The 16,340-nt window shown below is 40.0% G+C and overlaps 1 protein-coding gene across 3 annotated transcripts in view; it reads left to right on the top strand.

The window, feature by feature from the left end:
• LOC105693186 (ecdysone-induced protein 74EF-like) overlaps nt 1-16,340 on the top strand; it is an 86,402-nt gene that overhangs the window by 54,088 nt on the left and 15,974 nt on the right. For all 3 annotated transcript variants that reach the window (XM_048657988.1, XM_012412964.3, XM_048657989.1), the window contains 3 exons: nt 13,018-13,260; nt 13,766-13,939; nt 14,141-14,392. In XM_048657988.1, coding sequence (XP_048513945.1) covers nt 13,018-13,260; nt 13,766-13,939; nt 14,141-14,392 — 669 coding nt within the window. The remainder of the gene's footprint in view (nt 1-13,017; nt 13,261-13,765; nt 13,940-14,140; nt 14,393-16,340) is intronic.

Genomic DNA, 16,340 nt, shown 5'->3' with positions numbered 1-16,340 from the left:
TTTTCTTTCCGTTTATTTCGTTTTTTTTTTTTTTGTTTTTTTTCAACAATCTTTTTCTGACTCCGAGCTGTTGTTGCCCCTGATAAATCTTGCGACATTGCGAGTGACCTGCCTCAACCCCGCTAAAATTAAAACTCTTTCCGTCTATATCATCTACTCTTCCCCCTCCCACATCTTTTCGTCCTCATTTCGTGTTTTTTTTTTTCTTTATTTTTATCATTATTTTTATCATTATTATTGCTATTATTATCGCTATTATTTCGACTCTGATCTATTCACGGAACACGCTCGCGTTGGTGATATTTTTTTCATTTATGTAATTATTATTTTTTTTCGATTCCGATTTATTTTTATTTTATTTATTTATTTATTTTTTTTTTTCTCTTCTTGTCGTCGACGATAATACATGTGTATTACAACCGCGGAATTTTTCCTCGATTTTTTTTCTCCTCCTCATTCCACTCCGCTCTCTTTCTCTCTATCTTGTCATTATCTTCGAACCGTTATCGGACGTTTGAATACATATTCTGCACTTTTTTTTATACTAACGGAAAATTATTACATATCTGACGTCTCTCTTGTGTTTTATATTTTTATTTTACTTTTGTTATTTTATTCGTGGATTGGCCATCGTCTCTCTCTCTCTCTCTCTCTCTCTGTCTCTCACCGAGACATTCGCAGAGAATACGCGACGCTGGAATAAAACGAAAGAACGCGGCTTTCGATCGCTTCCTCGATTCCGGTGTATAATAAAATTATATGCACAGCGTGTTTTATCGATCGTTGCAGTTTCGCTCATCAATTACTTACTTCCGTATTTGATATCGTACACACGTCTAGGAGGTTACGGTATACAGTGTACGTACGTACGTACGTACGTATGTCGTACGTACATAGTTAAAAACCAGACGAAACAGTTTATGCAAATCGATATCTGTTGCGTGTGTTACACGTTGGCGGGAGTGCGAGTAAGATGAAAAATAAAGAAAGAACCAAACGAGATATATTTAAAATATTCCGCCGCCAGACACTCCACTTATTATCACCTATGATTATTATTATTATTGTTGTCATCGACGCCGACGCCGATCGTCCGTTGGATACAAACGATTTTTGTTTAGAAAATTTTTCAACGACGAAAATTCGAAGTTTCTACCATTTCGGGGGGGGGGGCGATAAATTCTCTTCGGCGTAGCGTAGAACGGCGTTCGTGGGTTTTAACCCTTTTCGTGCGTTGTAATATGTACTTGTAATATTTTCGTCGGTGTGAGATTAAGGAAATTTTAGGGAAATAGAAAGACCGCCCAAGAAGTGGGAACAACGAGACCGCTCCGGGGTATTTTTTCCCCCCCCTCTCTCTCTCTCTCTCGCCCTCTTTCCTCCCTTACTTCCATCTTTCTCTTTTGGGAGAAAGGGGAGAAAGCTCTTTGAAACGAACGGGAAACAAATTCGTTTACTTCGGGGCGTAAGGAAGTTGTAGAGAAAGAGAAAGGAAATTTCAAAGAGAGGAGAAAAAAAAAAAAAAAAGGAAAGGAAAGGAAACGGTAGCAAGTAGCCGGGTAAAGCGACCGCCTACACCCCGGAACTAAAGTTTTAGGGTAGTTTTCACAATTTTCGAAATTTCTCATTTTAAAGACCCCCCCCCCCCCCCCGAAGAAAGGGGAAGTCGGGGAAGCGAGATGGAGATAGCCGCTAATTTTTCAAAGGCCAAGGTTGTCAACCCCCGTAAATAGAGAGAATTATCTAATTGTGAGTAGAGTAGAGAGAGAGAGAGAGAGAGAGAGAGCGCTAGAGGAGAAGAGAAAGTTTTCTTTTCAAATAGATTTTCTAGCCGCTCCGCCCCCTCCTCACCCCTCACATGGGTCACCGCCGCACTTCTGTTGGACGGAATTTCCAAAAATTTTCACTCATTTTTCAATTTCGTCACACCGCTTTTTCCCCCCCTCCCCCCATACAGTTTCCAACCCCGCTCGCTCTCCGTATCTCTGTTTCGAACCGTTTAACGTATTCCGAATCGTAAATTTAAACTAGAAAAAGCAAAAAAAAAAGAAGAAAAAAAAATTTCCAGCGCACGACCTACCCCACGTAACGCGATATCGATACGTGTTTTACTCACTTTCACTCCTACTGTGCGGTGAAATTATATTGATATTGAAAAATTATTTTGGTACCCTTCGGGGTATATAAATGAGAAAATCAAGAGTGCCTTCTGTCGGCCCTCCATCGAAAGGGTTGCCTTCGGATTTTAGGTTCGGTCTCGACGGTCAGACTTTAAAACGGTACTTTTATATACCGAGAACTAAAGTCAAAGGATCCATTTAAATCCTCTCGGAGGCCAACCGAAATGAGAATGAAATACATAGAGAGAGAGGAAGATAGAAAAAAAGGAGAGAGAGATGAAAAATTTTCAAAGGGTTGAAAAATCTGGCTACTCGTTAAACCGGAAGAGGGATTAGAGGGGGGGGAGGGTGGGGAATAAGGATTCGTCGATTATTATATCGCTTGGTTTCGATTGATACGTAAATTTACCGATACTGTAACGCAATATCCTTGAGCGACGCGATCCGATCGTTTAACTTTTCGACCTACTTTCGATTATCATTATCGCCGGTAATTCGATCAAAGTTGATAAAACAAAAATTGTAAAAAAAAAAACACAGGGGGGAAAAGGAAAAACAAAAAATTGGTTTACCTGTTTAACACAATTTTTTTTTATTTCACAAATATGTACACCGTGTATATGCTTATACCTAATAAGGATAAAACGTGGCTTCTTACTCAACAGTTGTGCAAACCGAAAAGAAGTAAAAATTTGAAGAAGAAGAGAAAAAAAAAAGCGAGAATTTTTCGGTCGTCTACTACGTGTGTGTCTGATCGACGAACGAATAAATGGGAACACCGAAACCAAAATGAAAAAAAAAAAAAAAAAAAGGCAAAAAAATTTTCTGCACACCGAGAAAACTTTACACTCCTCAAACATTATACGTTTACTTTTCTTTTGCTCGTTCCGCAATTAAATAACTCACGCACATACACGCTTAACCTTATGTACTGAATTATTTTGCACACAATATTTCACGTGTACATATAATAATGTTTACATAGTATTTCATTCGACACCGTTCTCTCGCGTTCCAATTATAGTAAAACGCAAACGTGTGTATATATAAATTTATTATATCGCGGTGTACACGACGGTTTATAATTCATAGGACTTCTTTACCTATAAGCGACTCGCGTAACGCGCGTACACGTCTCAACTGCCGACGTATCTACGTTATTTTTATTTGTTACGTACCCCCGCAATCCCATGGACGTGCGACGAATAGCTCGAAAAATCAATATGAGCGGAAAATATCGGAAATTTATATATATAGGTTTTTTCTTTTTTTTTTTTTTTTTTTCTCATTTTCTTCCCCTCCCCCGTTTCGAACAACGCAATTTCATTGTGATTATCCATATATATGTATATATATATATTATATGTATATCGAATCCGTCCGCGAACGAACGCGATGATTACTCACCTGTAGATACATATCTCAATATTCATGTGTCGTTGTTCGTCGGGATGATTTTAAAACGCCGCTGTGTTAACTTTCTTGGCTTCATTTTTTTTCCACCAAGTTTTTCACGTCCTCTCTCTCTCTCCCTCTTTATCTCCCATTGGAGAAGCCTATGGTAAAAGAGAAAAAAAAAACATAGAAATACACGCGGTATACAAATCTATACAGTGTTTCTTTTTTTTTTCTGTTTTTTGTTTCACCAATTTAAATAACTAATGATTCAAAGAATCCTGGCGTAGACGCGCTCATTACCATTCAGGATATTATCTCGGTGCGGAAGGAAGGAAGGATTCCGTTTCCTGTGTCTCCTCTTCATCGCGCGCGCGTCATTTTCCATGTGTAATACAACGACGATAATTTCTTTATCTTCTCTCCTTTTCAACTCTCTCTTTCTCTGTTTATTTATTTTTTTTTCTTTATTTCCATTTTTATAAATTTTCTACGTTTCATTCGCGTTCGAGGCGAAAAAGTGAATCGCTCGTGAAATCGAAGCGATTTTTTCATTGCGTCGATATACCCGCGCCAGGTTTCCACAGAGTAACAAGTTCGGCTTCGATCGAACCGTGTAGAAGTCATCGCTGGTGTGTTTCGAATCTCAGTGGGGGAAACTAGGGTAGTCCGTCCTTGTGCCTAGTTCTTCGTTTGTAGAGCATTGGCACCGGTGGCTTCGTGCGACAGCATCGTTTCGCGATGCTGTCGCCATATCAAACGCGGTTGAAACTATTCGCCCGTTATAGAAGTTGATCGATTTCAATTTTCAATTTTCATTCGAATATTTTTTTTTCTTCCTACTCATTCGACGGGGAAAAAATATTCACGTTCGACGCGTACGTTACGCTACGCGCTCGATACATCGACCGTCGAGCGATTTTTATCCCGATGCATTTGACATTTTTTTTTTTTCTAATTATTTCTTAAACCGGATGACGATTTTTTTTTTTGTTTTTTTTTTCTCTGTAAATCAGAAATTCTTCCGAATCGACGCGTCTGGATAGAAAAAAAAAAAAGGAATCCGTAATATTCGTCCCGTCATTTGTTATCTATAAAATGATCGACGTCATTTTATAGACATGTGTATATTTTTGATAGCGCAATAGTCGAAGCGTGTTCGACTTGGCAAAAGATTAAGGACGAGTCTCTGCGGTGTAGTAGGTCGTGCACTCGAAGTACCCGTTAGCTATTCATTCGATTATTTGATAACCGAACGTTCGAAGGGTGAAATATTCTTTTTTTTTTCTTGCTCCTCAACGAAAAACTACGCCGTATGTACCTGTGGGTGGAGAGTCTGCGACGACAATTGCGATAATTAAGCGCGAGAGAGTGGCGCGTCGTCGCTCGTCTCCGTTATTCATAAATCGCTGCCCACTGCTACTCCTCGTTCGTGATATGAGCGTGAAAAAATTCATCGTTTCGAGTCGAATTAACGTCGACGTCGACGTTGGGCGTCTCGACGCTCGTTCCGTCATATATCTATATGTATAATACACAGTGATATCGGCCGGTATATAAATGATGAGGAAGACCCGGACGCGCTCGATGTGCGAGCCCTGACCTACATAATCGGCAAGGCGTACCTACCTACGTGTGTACGTAAAATGTATAATAACCCCCAACCCCCTCCCCCGATATTTTCCCCTATTTAAGTTTTTTTTTTTTTTTTTTGTTATTCGACATTTTCCCCGTTCAACGGGATAACATTCACCCCGTACAACCTTATATAGCCGCATTTCCGCGATCCGCCGTTATTCTGCGCGTCCCGTTTTATTCCTTGAAAATTTTCGAAAGTGTTTCTTCTTTTTTTTTTTTTATTTTTCTAGCTTTGTAGTTTTTTTTTTTTTTTTCGATAAGTGGCGACTGCGGGTTATTATTATCATTGTCGCGTTGTGCCGGAGATCAGGAAACACGAACAGGTGTTAGATTCTGATTTTTTAGGTCACCTTATGTGCGTCCATTTTTTGTCTTTTTTTTTTGTTTTCTTTTTCATCGGTTTCTTTATTTTCTCCCTTCATTTTTCGATAAAGGTATACCATTGAGGATGAGAATAAAAAACATCTGCGTGCGTCATCATCATCATCGTCGTCGTCGTCGTCGTCGTAGCATCCCCTTCGGAACGCGGTAAACCAAACGGTATATATTTATATTATAGATATATACACACGCATACAAAACGCCTACCTGATGCACCGACGGATTTTATTTACCGTTATATACCCCGGAGAAGAAGAGAGCAAAAAAAAAAAAAAAGCTTAGAAACGCATACAGAGATACAGAGATCGCCCCCGCCCTTGGTTTTCCTTTTCTATTTTCTCCTTTCTCCTTTCATTTTCCACCGATATTTGTGTGCGTGTTTTTTGGGAGAGGGCGTAGATCCATTTTATACGCGTGTATATCCTGCGGGATAACCTAGATTTTAAACTTCGGGACGCTGCTGCTGCTGCTGCTGTCCTGCTGTTGTCCGTGTATAGGAAATTCTGAAATAACGGTACCGTCGTCCGATAACCGTCCCTAAAAAATGGAAAATACCACCAAATGGGCCTCATGTACTATACACACGTATACAGGACCCAATCCTACACCCTAACGAGGCGAAAGGGTTAAAATCTCCCCCGTATTTCCTATCCTACGTTTAGACCTATATTTATCCACTTTTTTTTTTCTATTTTTTTTTCTTATTCATCTCATCCTATTTTCTCATAGTCTTCCTCTCTCTCTATCTTTTTCTCTCCCCCACCCCGTGCCTATTTTCTACGATCGAGTTGCGTGAGAAAAGAATTTCTTTTTTCTAGTTTTTTTAATACCACATTATGTCCGCGCCGGTATGCGGGGGTACACGTTTTACACATGGGTGATGAGAAAAAGTATGATTTTTATCATTATGATTATTGGAAACGATCGATATCGAAAAATTGGCGCGTCCGTTGATGATTATTTTTGTATTTTATATCCTTAATTTTTTGTTTTTTTTTGTTTTTTTTTATCGTTTCCTTTGTTCGTCCGCCTGCATAGTTTTCATTGATTTTTTTTGTTTCCATTCGCATTCTTTCTATGTCCTCTTTACTCGTCGGCGTATACAACCGTTCGTATCCATACGTACGCGCTTATTTCTAGGAATTATTTTTTAGTCCTGCGTTTTTTTTTTATACCTCCCGTAGTCCTGCACCTCTGACGGAGGAAGTGGGCGTGCATAATTTTCATCTGATTTCCGATTCGGAGAGATGTATCGGTCGGTCGAAGTAAGCGTACGTGTACATTTTATGGATAGATCGGTATATATCGAAAGAGATATTATACATATATGTATGTATATATATATGTATATTTTATATATACGTATATACCGTTTCGATTTTCTATAGAAATCGATATTTTTGGGTCATGGCCAACGGTTCGCGCCTTTCCTCCTTCTCGGTCTATAATATCATACATCCATCCCCTCTCATACACGTGCACATGATTGTACAAATATATATACATATACGTATATCTATCCTATGTTCTTTTTACATTCATACGTACACACGGGTGCATAATACCCGACAACCTATACACGCCTACACCTTCTACGTAATTTTTTTTTTTTCCATACCTTTTTATTATTCTTTTTTTTTTTTTTATCCTCTTCTTCTTCCCTCATTCTTTCCATTGAAAAACTAACGTTAGTCGTCGTCGTATAGGTGTGCACGTACGAATTGTAAAAAGTATACACCGTAGAGAGATTTCAATCTCAAACTCATCTAACGCCATATGCTTATTTTTTTTTTTTTTTTTTTCCTTCTTGCCCTCTTCTTCTTCTCTCTATTCTCATTCTTCCCTTTTTTTTTTGATTCGTCTCTAACGGACGTCGGTTCAGAGGTTTCGTACGGACGGCTACGATGACGACCGATCGGATTGGAAAATTATTATCATTTTCCAATCCGATTCTTATTTCTCTCTTAATTAGTTTGACAAAAATTCGGATTCGCTGGGATTCTAGTGTACATTGGGATATAACGTAACGGTGCAGATATCCGATGGGGTTTCGGACGGGAAATCGCACAGGTATGACAACCGACCCGCCAATTAACCGAGTCGCGGAATAGATCCCAAGTTGCTGTTGGTTTCTTTTTTTTTTTTTTTCTTTCTTTTTTTTCTCCTACACGAAACGCGCGAATACATCCTTACGTCGTGTGTACGGTATTGTAACGTGCGGCAGTTCGCGAGTATCACTCTCGATTTCAACGCGTAAAAGTGGGTCAATATACACACTCCTGTATAAACTTAACACGGTGTGCCTCGTCGTGCGGTACCGCCGTAGTATATCGCTGTGTACTCTTACTTACTTACTTACGTACGTACGTACGTACGATTCACGTGTACATACGTAAGTACATATATGTATAATGTACATGCCGCGTAGAGTCGACGAGCGAACGCGCATCGACGGTTTCTCACAGTACACGCTTACGGGTGTATAATATCTCTCCCTATACACACTCGTGACATTTTCTATCCATCTCCGTCCGTCCCGTCTCTCTTTCTACTAATGCACGCGTACGATACGTGTGCATTTTACCTACGTACGGGTAAAACTCGATTCGTTGGTATTGGTAACGCTACTCGAGTCTCTGTACCAAGTGAATCTTGAGAACGCGTGTAATGTGTTTAGCGCGAGGTATGTATACATAGAAGATACATACTTCCTGTGCAACGAAATTTCCGGTTATGAAAATTGAAAGTTTTTTTATTTATTTTATTTGTTTTTTTTTTTGTTAATTTTTAATCCGTGAAAAAATATCGGCGAGGATATCGGAAGAGGATAAAAAAAAAAAGAGAGCGAGATTTTTCGAACGTTATTTTAGACGCGTTATTCAGCCGGTTAATTGGTCATTCGGACGGCCCTCTTTGACGTCAGATAGAAAGAGAGAGTGACCGTGTTCCGCATATAATATGTATGCGGTGGGGGGGGGGGGGGGGGGGGGGGTTATAGCCGTGTGTCGTATATATGCAACGATTGATGTCGTTAGTCAGACTTTTGATTATGCAACAAAACGACGAGTCGAAAAAATTCAACGCACGAGCGTTTGTACTCAATACGTACGAAGTTTCTGTTATAACTATAAAGTTTTTATTCCGTAACAACGGACGGGGACGGATGATTCTTCTTCTTCGCGTTAAAGACCGGTGAGAAAGTTGAGTCGACCGAATCGCCGAAATGCTGACCTTACTTCATACCCGTTATATATACCCCACGAGTGTAACTACGGATACCTATATATATATATATATACCGACGTGAGATAAATTTAGATACCTGCTGTCCTTTTTTTATTTTCTTCTTTTTTTTTTTTTTTTCTTTTTGAAAATAAAAAAGACGCAGCGATAATCAGTAGAGCAAATTCCGCACTGCCGATTTCGACACATTCGTGAGAAAAGAAAGAAGAAAAAAAATTAATTAAGTAATCGATTTTTATTCAACTGTTAATCGATCCGTTTTTTGATGTTTTTTTTTGATTTTGTTTCTCGTATCTTACGCAGATCGCAGTTTCGCTGGCTATATAATAATGGTGGTTTTATTTATTTATTTATTTATTTATTTATTTATTTATTTTTTTTTCAAGTATTCAAACTTTTTTCCATCCTTCTCTCCGTTAATTAGGTCTCTATAGACATTTAACTTGTACTCGATACGCGTTCGACGACCATGTTTCTCCGCATACTTTTGCTGCCCCGACAACGGCATCATCATCATCATCATCATCATCATCATCATCATCATCGCCATTATCATTATCATTATGATCATCATGATGATGATATACATGTGTAAAATATACCCAAGTCTATATATATCGATGTGCTTTCGCGTGACTCTTACTGCAACTAGGACGTGAGCGCAGAAAATTGTAGTTTCTCTCGATTTTCTATATAACCCCATGTATGTATTATATTTACTCGGACGAATTATATACGAGCGTGAAAACGAATAGATTTCGTTTATAAATCGTACACAATTTTACCGCACCCCTACGCCCCTGCGAATCGGTAATAATTCCCAACACTCGACAATCGTAACCGTCTGGAAAAATCGTCTAGAAAACTGATGGATCACGAGATACCATTTTTTTTCTAACACGTAACTACGAAATCGAGAAAATTCTCGGGGTTTTTCCTTCGAACGAAAAACTCGACGAGGTTTCGCGAGAGTGCAAGAAGGTCGTAAACCCCAGAAAAGTGTCGTTGCGCCTGTAAATAACCGATACGCTACACATAACATGTAAAAAAAAAGTACATAGTCCACGTTGAATATATACATATATATATATATATATATATATATATATATATATGTATATATGAAAACGAACAGGCGACTCTTTTAAACAAAACGCGTATCTACGTCGGCCACGTACTCCTCCCATCCCCCATTCCCTCCGTCGACGTTGGTGGTGGTGGTGGTGGTGGTGGAGGAGGTGGTGGTTCGTTCTCTCGGTCGATGCGGCTAGACGTTTTCTGCCTCTCTGCCTCCTGCTCTCTGCGCGAGACATTGCGAGCCGGATTCAAGGTCGTTCAAGGTCATACCCTGGCCGCCCCCGCCGTATTATAACCGACGGCTGTACCCCGCTACGTGTACATATATTATTTTATTTATCTACACCGCCGCGTATTATATTTCTTTTATCATAACCGACGAGAGTGAAGTAGAGGTGTCTCGTTTTTGCCCGACGACACATCTCACGCGTCCACCTGAAATTTGGAAGCAACACCTTTTTTTTCGGGTTTATTTGTTAATTCTGTTTTCGATCGAGCACGGTTTTGTGCCTTCTTATCCGTCGTGAAGCACCCCGAGGTGAAATTTTTCGAACAATTTCAAAGGGAAATAATTATTTTCTTAAGATTTTTCTAATTTCGTTCAATGCATGATCGGTTGTTTTTTCGTTTTACAATCGGTAGATCGGGGGGTAGCTCGTGTAACGTGTCAGAGTTGATGAAAAAATTCTTTTGAAATTTCTTCTTTTTTTAATTTTTTTTTGTTTTTTTTTTTTTTCGAACATTCGCTCTCTTTCGGTCTCGAATCGTGGGGCAATCGATCACAACCGACCCCGAAAAAAAAACCAATCCCGCTAGGAGTGGTCGCGGTCACGAATACAAAATCTGTTCGGAAAAATTGTTCCCCGTTTTTTATTATTTCTTTATTTATATATATATATTTTTTTTCTTCTTTTTTACTTTAACAGAGTTACGAAAATGTGAAATCACGCGGTGTAACTGTAAAAATTGTACGTGGAAATGTCGTCTACACCAAATTCGTAAATTGTTCAGAGATAAATGGAAAAAAAGGTAAAAGAGCAAAATTGAAATTTTGCTCAACCCTTTTCGGCACGTGCTTTCATAAATATTATACATACCTATATATGTATATATATATATCGATTGGTATGTGAACGAAAATTTGTACATAAAAATCTCTTTTAGGTACACGAATTTATGCTCTTTTATATATACATACGTATATATATATATATACCGTTATATACCGTACGGATACGTACTGCAAAATCGTTCAGGGGTGGTTGTTGCCAGGCAGGTATTTCGACGGGACGAAAGCTCCTCCATATGTGGAGGTATCGCGTGTATGTGTACATGTACATATACCTCTTATATATACATATATGTATAACCGCTGGTCTTTTCTCTCTTCCACGTTTTATCGTATAACGCAAAAAAAAAAATAAAATAATATACATATCTACGCGTTACACGAACGCGTTTCGATACATGTGACCGAACGACGAACGGCGACGAGGGTTAGCGCGCGCGAGGCCTCGAAAATGCCTGGAAATTCGCTCGAACGTTCGCGAACACAAGCGGCATGATGTTACATGACACGGTTTTTAGTTAATTTAGGCACACGAATTATTATGTACAGTAATTCGCTCCTCGCCTACGGTCGTCATGCGACGATTGCGTGTATGGAAAACGAAGATACTCTCCGCGGTACGTGTTTTATTATACTACCAGCCGGATACGCAGGGGTGTTACACGCACACACGCGCACTTGTTTCGTATAGGTATATATATATTACAGCGGTGACGTACCTATGTATTTGAAAAGTGAACGGAACGCGACGATATGTGTGTTCGTCGGGTTGGTTGGGGGTTGGCTAGGTCTGGGCGATAGGTCGGCGTAGGTCTGGGTCGATCGATAATAACGCGCGGACGTGAAAGACGGAAACTCCGCGGGGATTATACAACCCGTATGTATATATATATACATACATACATATGTAACGGGTACGTACCTATGTACTTCCTCATCTGCGATAGATACGTCCTACTGCTACTACTACTACTACACCACCTAGATCGTAGAATTTATCCGCTTCACAGTTTCATTGACGCTGGCGAATCTTTGTTCCATTTATACGGAATCGTCCATCTTGTTTTTTTTTTTTTTTTCATTTTTTTTTTTAATTCTCTCATTTTTTTAACGGGGATAAAAATTTGGAGCCTGACCGGCGTTCGTAGCAGTTTTTTTTTCAGCGTTATAACAACGCGATGGCGATGATGAGGAAAAAAAAGGAGAGAGAGAGAGAGAGAGAGAAAAAAGTATCTCTATTTCGAAACATCGAATATCTATAATAATTTATTTACGTATTATACGTATAATGTGTTTTATAAAAATTGCGGAATAATCTACGAACACTTGGACGTGCGGTATATATTTATATATATATATATATATATATTTTTTTTTGCAACAAGGATATGATATTTGGAAAGATAAGGGAAGGTCGTTTCTGTTTTTTTTTCTTTTTTTTTTTTTTTTCTAAATAAAAATGACGATAACGATCGCGTTGGAAACATATACGGGAGGAGCGACGAATCCGTTTTATGTGTTCGATTGCTCAATGAACCTGACGCGATTTTAAAAATCTCACGTCGGCATTCCTAACGAACCAAAGCTGATTCCGACTACCCACCGCCACGATCTACGTCGTCACCACCTTCCCTTGCTCTTACCTACCTGCCTCACGGTTGCGCTCGCCTTCCTTTTGCCTCGAGGAAGGGAGAAATATTGCATTAAAAGAGAGGATTGAGTGGGTCAAGGAGAATCGCACGGGCGGCTTTCACTTCCTCTACGATTATTACACGTATATACGCTACACGTACATATATATATATATATGATACATAAACTCGCGGGTTTACCGCTTCGTCATGGGTATATATATACATATACATACATACATACCTATGTATATGCATGTATAATTTGAATTCGTATAGATTGCGGAAACCGAAGCCGGATTAAATAATATTACACAATTTAAGAATCGTTGGCGGAGTAAAGTAAGAGAGAAACGAAACGTCTTAAATGTTTTTTTCACAATCTCGATGATCGTGTTTCATTCGGTTTTTAATTTTTATTTATTTATTAATTTTTTTTTTTTTTTTTGTCGTCACGTTGCAGTCGACACGAGGGAAGTGCAGCCTCACGATACGGGAGAGAAGGAAATTTTGGGACTGGCCACCGTCAAAGCCGAGCCAGGATCCACGACGGGGGCGAGACTACTTCACGGCATATTGTCGCAACATCCACAGCAACACGGTATCGGATTGCAAAATGGATACGGACGTCACCTGAACAATGCTCACGGACAACTCGGACAACAGTCTTATTCCGGGGGAACTCTGGCCACGACAAATACACCCGGTAAGTTCAGCGGAATCCCATTTTTCATCGCGTCTTTGTGTTTTTTGTTTTTTTTTTCTTTTTTCTTTCTTTTAATTGCCACACGCAACGATCGATATGTTTGATTTATTTTACATTCCTTCTATCGCCGACTGTACGTCGTCGACGGTTTGATCGAGTTGACCGTGTGCGCGATACGGGGAAGTTTTTTTTTTTTTTCAAATTTGAACCCTCTGAACTGGTTTTTAAAAAATGAAAAAAAAAAACAAAACTACCTCTTACGTGATACGTAACGGTCGGTTCGTACACCGTGGGAATATTTCCGGTCGGTGCAGTCGAACGACCGACTGCGTGAACGTTTTTTTCGATCTCGGAATCAAAGTTCCGGATTCTTTTCCCCGTTCGTCTCTCTCCGTTTATTCGTAATTTGTTTAAAGAAAAAAAACAAAAAGAAGCGGATCATTTTTTGGACGGTTATAATCGTTGTTTTTTTTTTTCTCTTTTCTCTCGATTTCCGTCGGACCAGGGGGTGGCGGCGGATCCCTGCCAGCCAGTCCGGCCGACAGCGGAGTCAGCGACGTCGAGTCCAGCACATCGTCCGGCGGCAACGACGACGCAAATCTATTGCTCAAAGCCCGGCTAAATCCAAATTCAGCTTTACAGTCGACACTGGCGTCCCACCACTCTCATCTGACCACAGGTAAGGACAAATCGAAGTCCATGTAGAAACGATCATCCGTATGAAAAGAAAAAGAAAATCGCGACCGTCGACAGGTGTTATTTCATTTCTAAATACGTACACCCTCCGTTCGTTGTCGATTTTTTTTCTCTCTTCGATTTCTTCTTTCGTTCGTTCTGTTTATTCGAAAACGCTCCGTTTTTCCCACCCCTCCCCCCCTAGCTTTGGGCAGATCGGCGTGTCACAGTCCCGGCGTTTATCCGACAACAGGGGGATTCTTGGCGCCATCTTACCATCATCATCACCATCAACACTCGGCGGCCCCGTATCACCATACCCACAGAAGCAGCCCGCCCCATCATCATCACGGTAATCACGGTATGGGACCGACCATGGGACCACCACCCGGACACCATCACCATCATCATCAACACCAAAGTCTGCAACATCTTCACTACCGACAGCCACCGACACGTGAGTGGTTTACTTACTTTTTTTTTTATTCGTCTTATCTTATTATCTTGTGGTCGTTACGACGCTATTGCGCTGGATCGGTAAAATTTGATCGATTGCGATGACCTGTTAATCAGAAGCTCCATTTTTCGGATTTCTTTTTTTTTTTTCTCCAATCCATCGACGTTTTCCACTCGCTGGATAATATGGAGGTAAAGAAAAAAAGAAAGAAAGAGAAAGAAAGAAGGAAAGGAAAATGTGAAATTCTCGAGATACACCGTATCTGCGTTACGTAATTACGTTAGCGCGGCGTAATTGTTTGTCTACATAATAACGAGGCGTGAAGAAGTGCGTGGACTTCCTTAACTTCAGGTTTTCGACTGCGGCGGTGCGACGTTCGAACCGTTAGGAGCTCGCGAAGCCGTTCGAATCGGTGATTTTTTAGATTTCGTACATCGCGTTGTTCCGCACTTGATTTTTCTTCTTTTTTTTTTCATTTTTTTTTTTTTTTTGCAACACGTTACGTATTCCGAGTACGTGAATCAGACGCGTTGATATTTTACCCCAATATACGAGAACGTAGGTGTACAAACGAGACTCCAGCGCTGTACGAATATTACGTGTGTGTATATATACACGGTATATTATATATATGTATATGTATACACAAGTGAAGCAGGAAGTAAATCTGGGACATTGCGAGAGTAACTAGATGGTGGTAACGCACGGTGGTGGTAAGTTGCGGCCATAACTGGGTCACGAGCAGCGCGAAACGTCTGTCCCGTGTAGTGAGTAAGTAAGTAAGTAAGTAAGTAAGTAAGTAAGTAAGTATAAAACGCCAGGCGATATATATATTTTCAATCTCTCGGAATCAGATGCGAGCGAATTCATGCTCGCTTATAGATATACATATACATACTTATAGTATACATAACGTATGTAATTTACTCGTATACTTGTACTTATTTCAAGTCGTCGTCGTCGTCGTCGTCGTCGTTGCTCGCCGATCGTGTTCTCCCTTTCACTTTACATTGTAGGTACGTACGTACCGTACGTGTATGTCCCCGTCGTTACCTACGTCGTGTCATAGAGACTAACGAGAAATGATTTTTCAATATTTTCAAAACGCCTTTTAAAGTCCCATTTTTTCTTTATTCCTCTTTCATATCACCTATCTCCGTGTACCAAATTGCGTCGTTAGACGGTACGCAACGGGTACGGATGGAATGAATTTTCTTTTCTTTTCTTTTTTTTTTTTGCCTTTTCGCTCTCGCAATCGAAGAAGAAGACTGCATGCAGTTCGGTGACTGAAACGATGATGCGTCGAAACGGGAGGAGCGATAATATTTTTTTTCCTCACCGGTTGCTTTTCTTTTCTTTTCTGTTTTTTTTTTCTTCTTCTTCTTCTTACGTATTTAATTTTTTGGGACACCGGCGGTGTTATTATGATACAGAATTTATGATCGTCGAGAGAGAGAGAGAGAGAGAGAGAAAAAGAGAGAGAGAGAGAGAGAGATTTGGTGGGGGAAATGGGGGTTACACCTCCCTCTTTCCTTTTTCATTGAGGTGGATTACCAAATCGTTGTTACGCAATTCCTTACGCGCGGCTTATTCACGTTCGATTATACAATCGGGCGGACTTTTACTTGCGCAAAACTCGACTTGTTGCGCCCACCTCCGTACACCACCGCCACCGCCACTGCCGTCGTCGTCGTCGCTCTCGCCTCCTCTTCGTTTCGTTCTTTACGGTTTTACCGTATATTACATTACACATCCCAAAGTCCTCGTTATAACTCGCCGTGTTTTTCCAATTTTTGATTCACCTTTACGTCCGTCTTGCCTTGTCTCGTCTTTTTTTGCTCTCCACATTCCTCGTACTCGTTTTCTTCGCATCATCGACGCGACGTTGATTTACTTTTTTCTATTTCCTTTTTCTTTTTTCTTTTTTCCTTTTTTTTTTTTTTTTCGT

This window comes from Athalia rosae, chromosome 7 (assembly GCF_917208135.1).
Source record: "Athalia rosae chromosome 7, iyAthRosa1.1, whole genome shotgun sequence".
NCBI lineage: Eukaryota > Metazoa > Arthropoda > Insecta > Hymenoptera > Athaliidae > Athalia > Athalia rosae.
This window is presented reverse-complemented; position numbering and strand designations above follow the sequence as displayed.